The sequence below is a fragment of the Echinops telfairi genome, unplaced genomic scaffold (assembly GCF_000313985.2).
Source record: "Echinops telfairi isolate 266 unplaced genomic scaffold, ASM31398v2 ScPeMD7_3509;HRSCAF=4178, whole genome shotgun sequence".
Classification (NCBI taxonomy): Eukaryota; Metazoa; Chordata; class Mammalia; order Afrosoricida; family Tenrecidae; genus Echinops; species Echinops telfairi.
The window spans coordinates 970,726-986,998 of NW_022107407.1; the positions used below are offsets into that span (position 1 = coordinate 970,726).

A 16,273-nucleotide genomic window follows, 5' to 3' on the forward strand; every position below is an offset into this window, starting at 1 on the left:
GAGTTATGGAGTATGAAGAAGTGGAAAGTCTTACCTTAAGTGGAGTTTCCACTGGCTTAGCTGTTGTTGTCTAGTGATAGGAGCCTAATCTGGAATTAATGCTCAGCATATGGCAGAGGCCAGGGATCTTCTTACTTTAAGGAATTCTCTCAGGTCCAGGGGCCAGTTGGGATGAGATCAGGTGCTATGGAATAAGTTCTTGCCCACCCAGGATGGCGAGTAACAAACCCCTTGCTTAGCAATGCACGCTGTGCTGTTCTGATGAAGTTGAGCTCATATGCCCCCAGAAATGGGTTTGGATTATGAGCCCCATCCACAGGAGTGTGGCTCTGACTTTAGGGAGAACAGGTGCTCTGCAGGGGATGTGATTATGGTAGTTACATAATCTGTGTCAATTTGAGGATATTAAGAGTGAAGGGGTGGAGTCTAGCCTGTCAATCAGGTCACAACTTGATGATGCCTCCTTGTGGGCATGGCCTTCTCATGAGGGTCCTGGGAGCTTTCTCTGCCTTGGTCTTCCTGTTGACAGGCCACACTGAGACTTGCCAAGTGCTGCTAGAGTCTCTCTCTCTCTGCTTTGCCTTGCTTTTGAGGCCCCACACTTTTGAGACCCATACCAGCGCTGAGATGCTGCCACTCCACTGGATCCACAAGGCATTGCACCCACTGGCCTGTGATTTTCCTGAATTTTGCCTCATTGCGTGTGGTGTGCTGCGTGAGTCTAAAGTGGAGCTCATGGCCTAATGTACGACTTATGTTCTTGATATGGACTGGGCTGGGATGTTTTCTAAATATATAGTTATTATTTTATATGAAGCTCTTTCTTATACATATATGAATATCCCTGGATTTACTTCTCTAAACAACCCAGAGTAACACATTATGATAACTTGTGTGGGGGGTAATAGAGAAATAAATAATGAAAGTGGAGGGTGGATGCTTGTCTGACTTCTGCCTCATAACAGTTTTCTCTAGCTAGCTGGAGAACAGATATGGCCTCACTATCTACTTGATTGTTTTTTGGAAAGAAAATGGGAAGGTAAAACTTTGATTCCTAGAAGTTGCTTTTGATTATTCCTCTCTGAAATGGTGAAAATGAATGTAATAAATGAGAATTTTGAGCTCAGGAGGGCGAAATCATCCCTTGAACTTCTTGGAGACCATGCTGCTTAGTCACAATGGATGACAGAAACCCCCGCCCCGCCCTGGCTTGATGTGGTCAGAGGCATAAGGCCACATGGGATAACTTTAGTTATAGGAATAGAATTTGACTGTTTTAAGAATTGAGTTTAAGATCTAGCTGTACTATACTGTTTTCTTCTGCCTATTATTATTGATATAATATGTGATATAAATAATTATTTTGTAGTAAAAATAGAGAACTTGTAAGCCTACTTGCTGTCAGCATTAAGTTCCATCTTGTTCAGGACACTCCTGAAAAGAAGGCACTGAAAAGATAAGCCCCACCTACTGCTTTGAGTGCTCTGTACATTTACATTTGAAAAGTGTTGCTTAGAGAGCTGTTGACAGACTGGAGAAAGAAAAAGGAGCCTTTTGACTTCTTAAATTTTTAAATAGTGATTTGTCCCTGAAGCTGGAAAAATCTGGAGCCTTGAAAAAACTCTCCTCTCTAGGCCTGAACATTAAAGGGAGCCTGTGAGCAGTGTTAAATACTTGCTAGCTTACCACCTGCATCTGCCAGTTGAATGGAAGTGGGGGAAATGCAGCAATAAAGAGATGGGTTCAGTCTGGTTCCTGCCACCCATGGACCTGGTTCACGGGGACTAGAAGGGACTTGATCTGGATTGGGCTGGAATGTTTTCATAATATACAGTTACTCTTTGATATAAAGGACTTTCTTATACATGTATTAGTGTTGCTGGCTTTTTTCTTTAATTGGTCTAACACAAGGGTGTAACTGGCTGCTGGGTGAGTGAGAGTGCCACATTTTACTTTGCCAGACATTAGTGTGCCTTTGGGTTGTTAAGTTACTGGCTGGTATGAATACCGTGCAATAGTTTGAGATGTCTGCCTTGTGCCAAGCTAACCAACACTTCACTCATCATCTTCTTCTCTGGCTATTTTGTTCAATTTTTACTCCTATTCAATCTTAAGCCACCTGTCTGTTTCTACTATAGTAGTCAAATAATCAAGAAATAGATGTTTCACCATTTTAGGAAGTAGGGTATGAGCAAAAACCAATGTGCTGAAGGAGAAGTTCAAAGTGCACTGGAAGTATTAACCAAAAATAAGCACCAGGAATGGATTAGATACTAACTGAAAGATTTCTAAAAGCTGATGAAGGACTGGAAGCACTATGCCAGGAGATTTCGGAGACAACTACTTGGCAAACTGACTGGAAGAGATCCAAATGTGTGCCCATCCCAAAGAAAGGTGACCCAACAGTATTTTCCAGGTATAGACCAGTATCAGTGTTATCACATGAAAGTAAAATTCTGCTGAAGATCATCTCACAATGGTTTCAGCAGTATATTGACAGGGAGCTGCCAGAGAGGTTCAGGCAGATTCAGAAGATGACATTATTGCTGATATCAGAAGGATCTTGGCCTAAAGAAGCGAATACCAGAAGATGTTTTGTTTACTTGTGCTTTATTGACTATGCAAAGTAATTGGACTGTGTGGATTGATCAAAACCAATTATTGATAACTTTGAGGAGAATGGGAATTCCAGAACTCTTTATTTTGCTCCTGTAGAACTTGAACATGTGACAGTTGTGGGAACAGAGCAAGGAAATACTGCAATGGTCTAAAATCAGGAAAGGAAATAAAAAATAAATCAGGAAAGATGTGCATTAGGGCTGTATTCTCCTGCCACAGTTGTTCAATCTTATGCTAAGCAAATAATCATGGAAGCTGGCTTATATGATGAAGAATGTCTCATCAGGATTGGAGGAAGTCTCATTGTCAACTTTCAATATGCAGATGAAACAACCTTGCTTACTAAAAGTAAGGAGGACTGGCTGATAAAGATCAAGGATTTCAGCCTCCAGTATGAATTCTTACTCAATGTAAAGAAAACAAAAATCATCTTGAACAATAGGTAACATCATGGTAAATGGAGAAAGAAATGAAGTTGCCAAGGATTTTTTTCTTGCTTGGGTTCACAATCTATGTTCATAGAACAGTCAAGATATCAATAGGTGCATTGTATTCGTAAAATATTTTGCATAAGACCTCTTTAGAGTATTGAAAAGCAAGGATGTTTCTTTGAGGACTATGGTGCTCCTGACTCAAGCCACAGTATCTTCAATGCCCTGAAATTCATGTGATATTTGGATATTGAATACAGAAAACTGAAGAAGAATCAAGGCATTTGAGCTGTGGTGCTAGAGAAGAATGTTGAAATTACTATGGACTACTAAAAGGACAAACCAATCTGTCTTGGAAGAAGTATGGCCCGAGAGTTACTTAGAGGCAAGGATCACAAGACTTCATCTCATATATATCTCATGTATTTTGGAAATGTTTTCAGGAGAGACCAGTCCCTAGAGAAGGACATCATGTTTAGTAGAGGGGCAGTGAAGAAGAGAAATACCCTCAAGGAAGTGGATTAACACAATGGCTGAAATAGTGAGCTCAAGCATAGGAGCAATTGTGAAGAAGATGCAGAACTAGGTAGTTTTTTGTTTTGTTTTTCTGTTGTGCATAAGGTCACCATTGCTTGGAATCAACTCAATGGCATTTAATAACAGCAACAACAACAATCTCTAAGGCAAAGCTCAGGCTTCAAGGATTCTTATCTTTATCTCTGTCATTAGTTCTCTTGTATCTGTTTTTGAGAGGGTCTATGTAAGACAGTTGTCTAATGTACCATGTTGGTGGAAGTACAGACATTCAATATTGACATTATTTATCATTTTCTGAAATGATATAATGTATGTGATAAAGTATTTCAATTTGTGTTTCAGTTCATACATGCACAGGTTTGTTCCAAACAAAATATGTTTAAACATGTCTCTGCAATCAGTAATTAGCTACAAATAATCCCCTCCCCTATTCCTGCCCCACCACCCCACCATAATACACTAATCTTGGTCTTGTTAAGGAACTCTGGTAGCATAGTGGTTACATGATGGGCATCTAACTCTTTGGTCAGCAGTTTGAAACCACCAATGGATCCTTGGGAGAAAAGAGGCTTTCTACTCCCACAAGAAGTTATTATAGTCTTGGAAACCCACAAAAGCCCTGTTCTGTAGGGTCACTATGAGTTGGAAATGAATCAGTATCAATGAGTTTGGTTTGGTTTTTATTCTTGTTAGGGGGTCCTCAAAAAAGAGTTCATTCAAGGTAGGTGATTCTGAGGTATAAAGGCTCAGAATGTTATAGTGACTGTTTTGGGGGGGGACACCAAGGGAATAATCTAGGTATATTTTCTTGAAGAACATGGGTTGATCACAGGGGTTAATAAGATGGAAATATTGCCTTAAGATGTGCACACATCTTGAAAGTGGATATGTTGTGAAATAATACCTTCATATTTTGATATTTAAAAAATAAAATATAAAATTTTATAGGAATACTTTTTGACTTATTTCAATATTATTTGTACCATTGATATTTTCTTTATTTTTTGTTTTTCTTATTATTTGTCTTTTCTAAAGATAAGCTTCATAAAATCACGTTTTTTGAACTCTGTACACAGATGTGTTCTTGTTTCTTAGAACGATGCCTTGCACATTGTAGGTGTACATTAATTGAGTGGAGGCAACTGATAATGTACAAAGGCGATAGAAAATAGTAATTTAGATCAGGTATTGGCAAACTAAAGTCTGAGTATCAAATCTAGCCCTTCACCTGTGTTTTAAATGCAGTTTTTTTTGTTTGTTTATTTATTTAATAGAAGTAGCAACCTGACCTGAGTCTGATCAAACTAATATATATGTGTGTGCATATCTATATATTAATGAATATATTGATATTCAATATGATAGTTTACTTTGTTTTTGATAATAAGTACAACACAGACATATGCCAATTCAATAGTTTCTACATGTAAATTCAGTGCCAGTTAGGTTCTTAAGTTCTGTAGTGTAAGGTGTGAAATTGTTAATCATGAAACAAAGAACCCAAACGATTGAAGATTTTGAAACATTACTGTTAATTTGGGTAAGTCAAAAACAACTCACAATACCATATCCCAGACAGTTTTATGCAAGAAGTATAACAGTCTCCACAGTGAATTTATAAATGTAATTTTGGGGCCTCAGAACAAATTATTTGGTTTTCAATTATTTCTTATGGGAAAAATATGTTCAGTGCTCAAACTTGGCAGCATTCAAACAAAATCTGGCACCCACTGAGTTGGAAAACAAGGTATGACTGTGTTTCAAATTGCTACTGTCAATCTGATTCTGTCTGATGTCATTGGTAGGTGTCATTAAGTTTGCTGTGATTCATGGTGACCATGAGCACAACAGAAGGAAATAATGCATGGTTTTGCATCAGGTTCATAATGATGGCTATTTTGTAGCTGATTGTTGTGGGCATTGTTTCAATCCATCTGGTTTAGGGTCATTTTCTTTTTTGCTAACCCTACCTTGCTTAATCTTTGGTCTTTCTTTTTCATGGTTTTGTTTTATCATGCATATGAGGCAATTAACAATACCATGGCTTGGGTCAGATCACCTTAAACCTAAAAAGGCATCTTTTATTTTCAGTTTATTAAATGATATTTTGCAGCAGATTTTCCCACTGTAAAGTTTTATTTGATTTTCTGATTTCCATGGTTATTTACTATGATTCCAAGTAAAATTAACTCCTTGACAAATTTTAAATCTTTTTTTCTAGCTTATTGGTCCATCTGTGAGGATTTTTTGTTTCATAATAAAGAGGGATAGACCATGTTTAAGGCTCTTGTCCTTGATATCTATCAGTAAATGCTTCAAGTCTTCATCACCTCAGTAAGCAAAGTGATGTCATGTCATCTGGATATTACCAGTTGTTTATAAGTGTTCCTCCAGTTATGATGCCACAGCATTCTTTCATAGTCAAGTTTCTCAAATTATTTTCATAGCATATAGTTTGATTAAGTCTAGTGAAAAGAAACAACCCTCATGCACCTCTTTCCTGATTTTCAGTAATACAGTGTCCCTCTATTCTGGTCCAATGAGTGCCTCTACCTCCTCTACATAGATACATGGAAGCTTCAAATCCTCATGAAAACTCCATTATTTTCTCATTCCATTTCACATGAACGTTTTGAAGTCCCTTCATAACCATGAGTGTGCTTCAAAAAGTAATGGAAAATGGAATGAAAAGATTATGAGAGGAAAAATAAAAGCAAGGGAAAAATTGGAAGTAAAAAATTATGGAATTTTCCACAAACTTTTAAAAATTCCCTTGTGTGCACCCACTTTAGACAGCTTGCTATTGATGGATGATGCATTTGAAAGTTTTACTTACCCCTCTCTTTAGTTAAGTATGCAGACATCTATAAGTTATACTCTTTGACTTGTCCTATCAAATTCTTCAGCTAAATAGAAAATCATGACAAAAATAAACATCCCCCTTTGTCACTTACCTCCTTTTTACTTCTCTAAGAGAGTCATATGCACTCCTGAGCCAGTGGGCTTAGGATGGCGTCTTATACTCTTTAATATACTGTTTTTAATTCAGGGTAGTGGTTCTCAACCTTCCTAATGCCGTCACCCTTTAATACAGTTCCTCATGTTGTGGTGACCACCCCCAACCATAAAATTATTTTCATCGCTACTTCATAACTGAAATCTTGCCACTGTTATGAACCAGGCGACCCCTGTGAAAGGGTCTTTCGACCCCCAAAGGGGTCATGACCCACAGGTTGAGAACTGCTGATTTAGGGTAATGTGTTTCACAAAGGTAAGATTTCCAGACCAATATTCTGATAATCCCACACTAGTACAATTTCAGAATAATGATAGCAAAGATTTTGAGTTTTCTTTTTCTTCCCAGGATTCATACCGGTCTGTAGCCTTGGTGTGGCTCAGGTGGGCAGGATGAACTTTGGCAAAGATGTCAGCACCTTGAAGTATTTCACCATCTGTGGCTTACAAGAGGGCTTTGAGCCATTTGCAGTGAATACAAATAGAGATATTACCATGTGGCTAAGCAAGAGACTTCCTCAATTTCTTCAAGTTCCATCAAACCATGAACATATTGAGGTTTGCTTTTCTTTAAAAAAGATACTCATGCCAAGATCCCTTGAGTGGGCTGTCTTTAGGATTTCCACTTGTACGATTATAAAAATTTATTTAAAATGTTGACCTTATTGTATTACATAAATATGAGATGTAAGCACATTATTAGTCTCTTATACTAAGTATATTGTGAGTAACTGAGCAATATGTTGATTAAGAATAATCAATTGCCTCTTTATATAGTTAATATCAGGACTAATCTGACTGCATCTAATTATATTATCTATTTCCCAAACGACCTTTTGAGTTAGCAGCAAAATTATGAATATATTTGTATCACCGGTGACCTCTGCTTTATAATCTATTTAACAAAACAAGCACATGTGTCAACAGTGTTTAGAATTCTGAGGGGACGATGTGCAGTTATCATCTTAGAGCTAAGAATCGAAAGTGGTCACTAGAATCTAAACTATTACTTCTTCATTTTCTAGGTGACCAGAATCGATGGTACCACAGACAATTCTCCATGTTTAAAGGTGACTCAGAAGTCCTTTGGGTCACAGAACAGTAACACTGATATCATGTTCTATCGTCTGAGCATGCCAATTGAGTGTGCAGAGGTCTTCTCCAAGACTGCTACAGGAGGGCTCCCTGGAGCCAGCTTTTTTGGGCCCAAGAATGACCTGGAGGATTTTGATGCAGATTCAGATTTTGAGGTTTTAATGAAGACAGCACATGGCCATCTAGTACCCGACCGGGTTGACAAAGAGAAAGAAACGACAAAATCAGAGTTTAATAACCATAAAGATTATGCTCAGGAAAAACCATCTCGTCTAAAACAAAGGTCATTACAATAATATACTATGATCTAAAATATTTAGTTATTATGTTGAGAGGGTTATGATAAAAAGTAAGAAAATTCCCAGTGTTAGTTTATTTCCTCTCCTCCTCTCCTCTTTTTGCAAGGTATTCTATAGAACAGCATGTGCAACCCCTTGATCATTTCAATTGTTAGCACTTATATAATCTATCCCAATAATTCATTTTAAAGACATCTATACCTATATTTACTTTTTGGGGGGGTTAACATTTACTGAACATTCTGTATGAATGGCATGTTTTATGATCAAGAATATGGGTTACTTTAAAGTACTTTCTTGCACTAAACTAGTGACACTCAGCATCAATACTGTCGGCATTTTTGATCAGAATATTTTATGTGGTAGGGGATGTCCTATACATTGTAAGACATTTGGAAAAATAAAAGCTAATTGCACCCTTTTCCAGTGACAATCAAAATGTTTTAGGCATTGGCAAGCATTCCTAGTTTACTTTATTTAATTGATTAATACTTATATTTGAAGTAGACAGAGCTTTTAACATTATGTATTCCTGGTCCTCTAATAATTTCAGATTTTTGCTTAGAAGAACAAAGCCAGATTATAGCACAAGCCATTCAGCAAGACTCACTGAAGATGTCCTTGCTGATGATCGGGATGATTATGATTATTTAATGCAAACATCTATGGTATGCAGTTAAAACATTTTGCCTTTATTTTTGTTTTTGACTATTATAAGTACATTTTGAACAGTTCAATTTTCTTCATAGTATTTAGTAGGTTTACTTTAAAAATAACTAGTTACATTTAAGAATTATTTTTAGAATTAAAGTTGAGTATACATGTCTAACGTGTTTATGTGAGTATTGGTGTAAAATGACCATTATCAGCCACAATAACCTTCTGAACTGACTTCGCTCTCATAAATTTAACTGGCTCAAAGCCACTTCCTGTTTGTGTTATTTTTTGTTTAAAACCACCATAACATAACTGAGATAGTGCATTACCGAGATAACTTGCCTGCAGCCATCCACTGATGAAAGTCATGTTTGGTAAAAGAGCCTGTATAAAAATAGAGGGGGACCTACAAGGAGATGGATTCACATGGTGGATGTAACAATAAGCTCAAACATAACAATGATTTTGAGGATGGCGCAGGGGCAGGTGGTGTTTCATTCTGTTGTACTGTGGGTTTCTTTGAGTCACAACCAACTCTATGGCACCTAACCACAAGACATATATATATATGCAAATAGACAATACACACATATAAGTCACATACATATACATGCTTATGTACCTGGAAATATGAAAAGTAATTTAGTATATTATTCAGATATCTTCCATTATTTCCAAGTTCTTTATTATAAGCCTCTCCTCATTTTGTAATAGCAATAATTCTAAACAAACAATAGATTGTTTGGTTGCATGGACCTACAACTGTTCAACTTTGTTTTCCTCCTTGCCAACATTTTGTCCTTCCTCTTTTGACAGTACTATTACTCTGTGAGAATCTTTCCTGGACAAGAACCTGCTAATGTCTGGGTAGGCTGGATTACATCAGATTTCCATCAATATGATACTGGCTTTGACTTGGACAGAGTCCGTACAGTAACAGTTACTTTAGGAGATGAAAAAGGAAAAGTTCATGAAAGGTTGGTCTTCCTTATTATTTTTACATGAGTGAAATCTGATAAAAATGTTGGAAATTCTAGATATTTTTCTCTTTGATTTCTTATGCAGGGTAATATTTCTATTTATGTGAGAAATAAAGTACAACCATAAATGTCAATGCCATTTCTATTACTCATACAAGCCAGTAAAGGGATCTGAATATATTAGAAATGGAAACAATTACCAAATAAGGGCAGTGCATCCTTTTTGGGTAATTACTATTGTATGTGTCTGATAATTTGGGTTACCAATACTTAGCCTTTTTGATGAATTAAATATGGGTGATAAAGGCATTTACTATATATATTATCTGATATGCATCTTGGGAAGCGGTTATGTGGTTGGGTAAAACACAGTGAAGACAAGGCGGGCTGGTAGTTTAGACCAGGTAGAAACATATGTACTCAGACTGAGGAGCAGTGGGTTCTTTCCTCAGCTTTGCCATTGACTCGCTGTGTGACTTTGGGTAAGTCAGTTAAACTTTCTGTGCCATCCTTTTTCATTTGTAAAACAAACCAAACTCAAACCAAACCTTCAAAAAAGTGAAGAAGGCTCTCTTTCTTGCAGAATGAGATAAGAGAAGATCTCAGTACTCACATCCACCTTTGGTGCCCAGTTATCCTCCCTGATCTGCTGTGACAGTTCTTATAGGAAGAGCCTGCCATGATGTTGTTTTACCTGTATCGCTGCACCACTGGTTTTGGTGATGCGTACACTAATGCTCCTGCCTTCTGGTTGTAATACTTGAGAAGCTTGAAGCCATGGCTTTGGAAAAAATCCTGAGTGAAGTGTAATTTATTTTAGAGTAGGATCAACAACAGCCAATTTCTAGGACATATCTCAGGGGTGCATTTGATTTTCACATATGGTGACAATTTCACAAATGACTCCATGAGGAGTCGGATGACTAACAGATGATCCTGGTGTAGGTTATAAAGGGTAGAAAGGGACAGTTGACACATATGTCAATCAAGCAAAGAAACACAGCTGAATTTGACTATTCAGAAACTGATTTTGTCTCAAATGCTTTTTCTTTAACTCCTGGTAAGGTTTAAAGTCAGTTGCAATTTGGTTACTCTCACCGACTTGAGTAGCACAAATACATCACCCTCCACGACTAACCAAAATGTTTGTGCTACAAACCGATTGATTATGTGTCATCTTGAAGACAGGACTCACAATCTGCTCCTGTATGGATCACAGCCAAGGAAATGCTCTGGCTCAGTTCAACTGTGTAGCACATGGCACATGCTTCGGTATCTATTCAACAATAGGCTTGGTCTCTCATAGCAGATCACTGAGAATTTCTATTAAGGGACATTAAATTTGGCCAAACTGTTATCATATTGAATGACTGTTGTAGAATTTGCCTAAGTACCTTGATGTGCTTGAAAACGAATGCTTCTCATCTCAGAGCAATAATAAAAACATGAGAATGTAATTGAATATTATTACTATTAATACATAGATATGAATATTATTGCATGGTTAAAACATGCCTCAGGAAAAATTGTTCTGTTTGGTTTGAGTTTTTTGAGGTAAGGGGCAGGTCAGTTCTTACTTGGTTCAAACTGGTTGACCTGTCTCCATTAGGTGTGGCATTTAGAGATGTGTAAGACCTGATTCAGAATTTCCACTGATAGCAATGGAGTTTTGTTCAGAGTCTCAGAATCAGGCCCATTTTTTTCTTTTCTTTTCTTTTTTTTTGTGCACCTGTCCCATTATAGCATGAGCTTGTTGCTTGCGTAGAATAATTTAGGTTTAGTTTGCAAAACATACATGTTTTCTAGTATATTTGTGGTTGTACAAATATAACATTGTTATTATTTTCTTAATTCAGCATTAAACGCAGCAACTGCTATATGGTGTGTGCGGGTGAGAGTATGAGCCCTGGGCAAGGTCGCAACAATAATGGATTGGAGATTGGCTGTGTGGTGGATGTTGCCAGTGGGTTGCTCACGTTCACTGCTAATGGCAAGGAATTGAGTACATATTACCAGGTATGTGTCCATTGATGGCATCATTCTTCCAGGGAGATTTAAAGCAAACACATTTTTAGGACCAAAAAATTAGGAGGAAATCATAAAAGAAATTACGTATCTCTGTATTTTTTTCTTTTTGAATAACAAGTGTCATTTCAGAGTTGAAAGAGTACATTTCTCAGAAATGTTCATTAGTAATGAAATGCTTTTGTATGTTTCAAAGAAGATGTCTGTATTACAGGAATTTAAAAAATCAGGGTCACATTCTATAAAAAAAACATTTTTTCTTTGCCTTTCTGACTTCCCTAATATTAAATTCATTTGTTTAAAAAGGTGGAGCCAAGCACAAAACTATTTCCTGCAGTTTTTGCACAAGCTACGAGTCCCAATGTTTTCCAGTTTGAGTTGGGAAGAATAAAGGTAAGAGATTCTTGGTATCTTATTTGTATTATTTTCTAATAGAATACAGCATTTTACTTCTGTAAGATTGAATTTACACTTTGAATGCTTATATGGGAATAAAATACATCGTTCTTAAAAAAGAAAAGTGTCCTTGTTTGAAAATTCTTTCATCTTTCTCAGGTCACTTGAATAGCATAATTAATTTGAAACAATTTTTTATCACAATAGTTATACACGCACACAAATATATATAATTTGACTTCTGTAAAATAGAAAATGCCAAATACACTTTAGTAAGCATTGAAATCATAGTTGAGTCAGTAAGTGGACGTGAAATTATGCTACACTTTGGTACTGGCATGTATTAAATTACTCTCAAAATAGAATGAAGAATAATTAAATTAGATGAGGTGGATCTGAGAAAATTAAAAGAAGAGATGACCTTTAGGCTGGTTTTAAATTGTTCAGTGGAAATTCAGATAACTGGGGAAATGGCATCCCAAACAAACAACAAGAGTAAAACATATTGAACGTTCAGTAATTGAAGCGACTGTGCCAAGGATGCCTTTTAGTGTGTGGTTGGAGATCACTGTGGACAAATGGGAGAAAAGTACAAGTTGTGAAGGTCTTATATATGAGGCAAAGAAGTCAGCACAATAATACAAACAATAACAAGTCTCTGGGCATTTAGTTTTAAAAAATTTTGTTGAGAATATGTACAGCAGAGCACACACACACTAATTGAACAATATCTACATTTTTAATTCAAGGATAGGGATTATATTTTTAAAATAGAGCATCCATGCTCACCCTCTTTTACTCAATTGTCCCTCCCCATTAGCATAAACTCACTTCCCTGAAGTTTCTCATCTAACTTTCAAGTTGTTATCAATTTGATCCTGTACAGATAGCTCTTAAAAGAGCACAATGCTAAGGCACATATTGTTTGCTAATTAAACTAAACTGTTGTTTGTTTTACAAAAGTTTTCTGAGGATACTTATGGTTTAAAGTTTATAGATTTTTGTCTCAGCGCAACAATTTCTGGGATTCCTCTGGAAATTTGAAGAAGTAAATTAAGCATAATGAAACATGTTTTGGAAAGATTTCTCGATGTAATAGTAGAGATGTATAATAAAAGTGCAGGCAGTAACAATCTGAGACATACTAAAATCTGTAAAGGACTGTTGGTGGTGCTCTAAGTAAGCTTTGGACGGCAAACAATCAAGTCAGCAGCCTAAACCCATCAAACGCTCCTCAGAAAAAGATGAGGCTACATGCTCCCAGAAAGGTTTACAACCCAGAAAACCTTATATAGGATAATTATGAGTTGGAATCAACATCTTAGCAGTAGGTAAGTTGTGGTAGTGCATAGTCTATATATATTATGGTGCCATGAAAGTATTAATGGAAAGAAAGTGATAAGCATGTAGATGCTTTAAAGGAAAAATTAATAGAATTTTTGAATTAGTAGGATGTATAGAGGACTGATAGTCATGTATTAAAGGCAACTGAAGACTCAAAATTTCTTTAAATGTTCTCATTTGGACAAACGGGAGACACTAATATAGTAAGAAGAAAATCTTCCTGTAATCCAGAAAGATTTTAAATATAATTTTTAAACTGCAAAAATTGAAGTGCCTGTCTTACATCATGGTGAATTTAGTTTATAATTTCTCTATGCTAGCTTAATTACTATATACATCTTTCTCAATTATGTGGACTTCAGTCTTCTCTTGTCAAATGAGGTTCTCAATTTGTTTTATATTCTTGTTAGATATAATATAAAAGAATATTTTCAATAATGTTTCATATAGTATCTACTCACTAATGTATATATAATATGTATCTCTAATACACATGTACATATAATACATATAGATATGTGCCAATAACTTCTTGTAGAAGAATTAATAACAAATTAGTCCCAAGAAGATGGAGATTAAAGATATCTTAAATGTCCAACTCTTTTGTGATATTATATACTGTTCCATTTCCCCTCCACTATTGCATTTAGTAAATTCCCCCACAGCCCTAGGTTCTTCAACTTGTTGCAATTTCTCACAGACACCCAGGACACTAAGAAAATGTCTCACATGGCTATAATCCAGAGCCAGAAGCCAAATATGTCCAAATGTCAAAGCAGGTGTTCTTGTTTCTACCAACATTCAGTCAGGAAAGAGAGGGAAGACTTTGATGGAGCGCAGTTTTTGTTTTTCAGCAGTCCATACTCCCAAGGAAAATGTAGTTCACAGCTTCTACAGGGGTAAACACTAAGGCTACATCCCACCTTAAGCTTGTGGTAATGAACTCCCTATAAAATGCGATTATAACTATAGGCATAGAGGCTAGACTTTATAGTACATCACAAAAAGGATTGTGGCTAGAAGGACCATATTAAGCAGTGGACTACAATCCAAGATATGTGAATCTAATTGTATTATTTTTAAAGAGGCCTATGCCAGAGATTAAAATTTTAGTCATCAATAAAAGAGATACACATAAGTTTGGGGAGTGAAATTGCTATCTCAGAATAAATTTAGAGAGTCAGGACAATATATAGTTAGAGCATGTAGTTGTATTAACTAAGAAAAAGGAACTTATAGGAGAACAGAAAAACAATGATCAAGAATGTAGAAGAAGAACTGGAGAACATATCTGTATGAAGGGCATGAGGGTGGCCATGCCTAATCTCCTGTGGCTTCCCTATTCCCATGAGGCAGGTTTCAGACATGCCTTTATTCTCCATCTTTCTTTACCTATTCTGGCACCAGTCCTTCCTCCCACAGCACTCTACATCTATGCTGTGTTCAATAATTAGTTGTAATGGTCACACAGAACTCAAAGACAAAACTCAAATTTTTAGAGGTTTATTAGGGAAGTGAATAAGGTACCACAAGTCAAGATCAATAAACAGAAAGGATATAGTCATTGGTTCACAGCAACAACTCCCCTCAGACAGCAACTATGTCTCTCTCAGGTCCCCAGCCTCTCAGCTTTGTGGATCACAATTCCATAGTTTCAGGGATGCTTCTTTGTTCTGCCTCTTTTTCCTTGCCCTGACCTCTGGTCTCTGCCTTGCTCCTTTGCTCTAGCCTAGAGTTTCCATAAGGAGCCCTGGTGGTATAGTGGTTATGTGTTGGGCTGCAATCCAAAAGGCCAGCAGTTGGAACCGCTAGCACCTCCACAGGAGAATACTTGGCTCTCTATTCCTGTAAATAGTTACAGTCTCAGAAACCAAGTGGGGCTACTATGAGTCAGCATTGATTCCCTGGCAATAAGTTATTTATTTATTTATTTGCTTGTTTGTTTGTTTCCATGTCACAGTCTCTGGAACCTCTAGCCTTGCCCTCTGATTCCAATGGTCCTAGGATTTCTCTCGCCTACTGCTGACATTGTTCATCCTTATAGCCAAGCCTCTCTATTAGACTTACACACACCCTAATTAAATGATCTCACCATCATTTTGTGGTAGTTACAGAGACATGCCTAGAAGAGTCCCATTAAGAAACTTCACTCCACCCCAGGTCACCCTCTTATCTAGCCCTGTCACTTTCATTTTTGAAAAACTAACTTCCCCACTCTTTCAGTTACACCTACTACAGTCACCATTTCACAACCACCATTAACCTTGTTGGCAACCACACCTAATGCCATCTCTCCCTAGCCCCATTAGGAACAGCGAAAAGTATTTAGTGGAAATCCTTCCCTGTTCTACTTATTTTGAGAATAACCACACTCCTGTGATTAGTAAACTAGTCACTCCATGTCTTTACCACTCCCCATGCCCTTACATTTCCTTATTCAATTTCTAAATTTACCGCCCTATAAACCCAATATTCTGAGGAGATAAGCCTGCTCTTTGATGTAAAGAATCTTCAACTAGTTGGAACTCTGGGTATCTACAGCCATGAACAAAGTCAGATCTAGAGGAGGGCATCCATCAGGTATGGAGGAAAGTGCATCAACTCACAAAGTCAAACTTCTCTTTATCTGATAGGGTTCTTATGAACTCAGCTCTAGCAGTTTCTTTTTTTTTTTTTTTTTCATCATTTTATTTAGGGCTCATACAACTCTTATCACAATCCAGACACACATCAATTGCGTAAAGCGCATTGGTATATTCATTGCCCTCATCATTCTGAAAACATTTTCTCTCCACTTAAACCCCCGGCATTAGGGCCTCATTTTTCCCCTCCCTCCCTGCTCCCCCCTTCCTCATGAGCCCTTGATAGTTTATAA

The 16,273-nt window shown here is 36.9% G+C and overlaps 1 protein-coding gene across 1 annotated transcript in view; it reads left to right on the forward strand.

Moving 5' to 3' along the window:
* RYR2 (ryanodine receptor 2) overlaps positions 1-16,273 on the forward strand; it is an 805,653-nt gene that overhangs the window by 463,526 nt on the left and 325,854 nt on the right. Inside the window, exons 31-36 of the mRNA XM_045294222.1 lie at positions 6,952-7,160; positions 7,628-7,980; positions 8,550-8,664; positions 9,470-9,630; positions 11,490-11,649; positions 11,965-12,051. Of these exons, the coding sequence (XP_045150157.1) occupies positions 6,952-7,160; positions 7,628-7,980; positions 8,550-8,664; positions 9,470-9,630; positions 11,490-11,649; positions 11,965-12,051 (1,085 nt within the window). The remainder of the gene's footprint in view (positions 1-6,951; positions 7,161-7,627; positions 7,981-8,549; positions 8,665-9,469; positions 9,631-11,489; positions 11,650-11,964; positions 12,052-16,273) is intronic.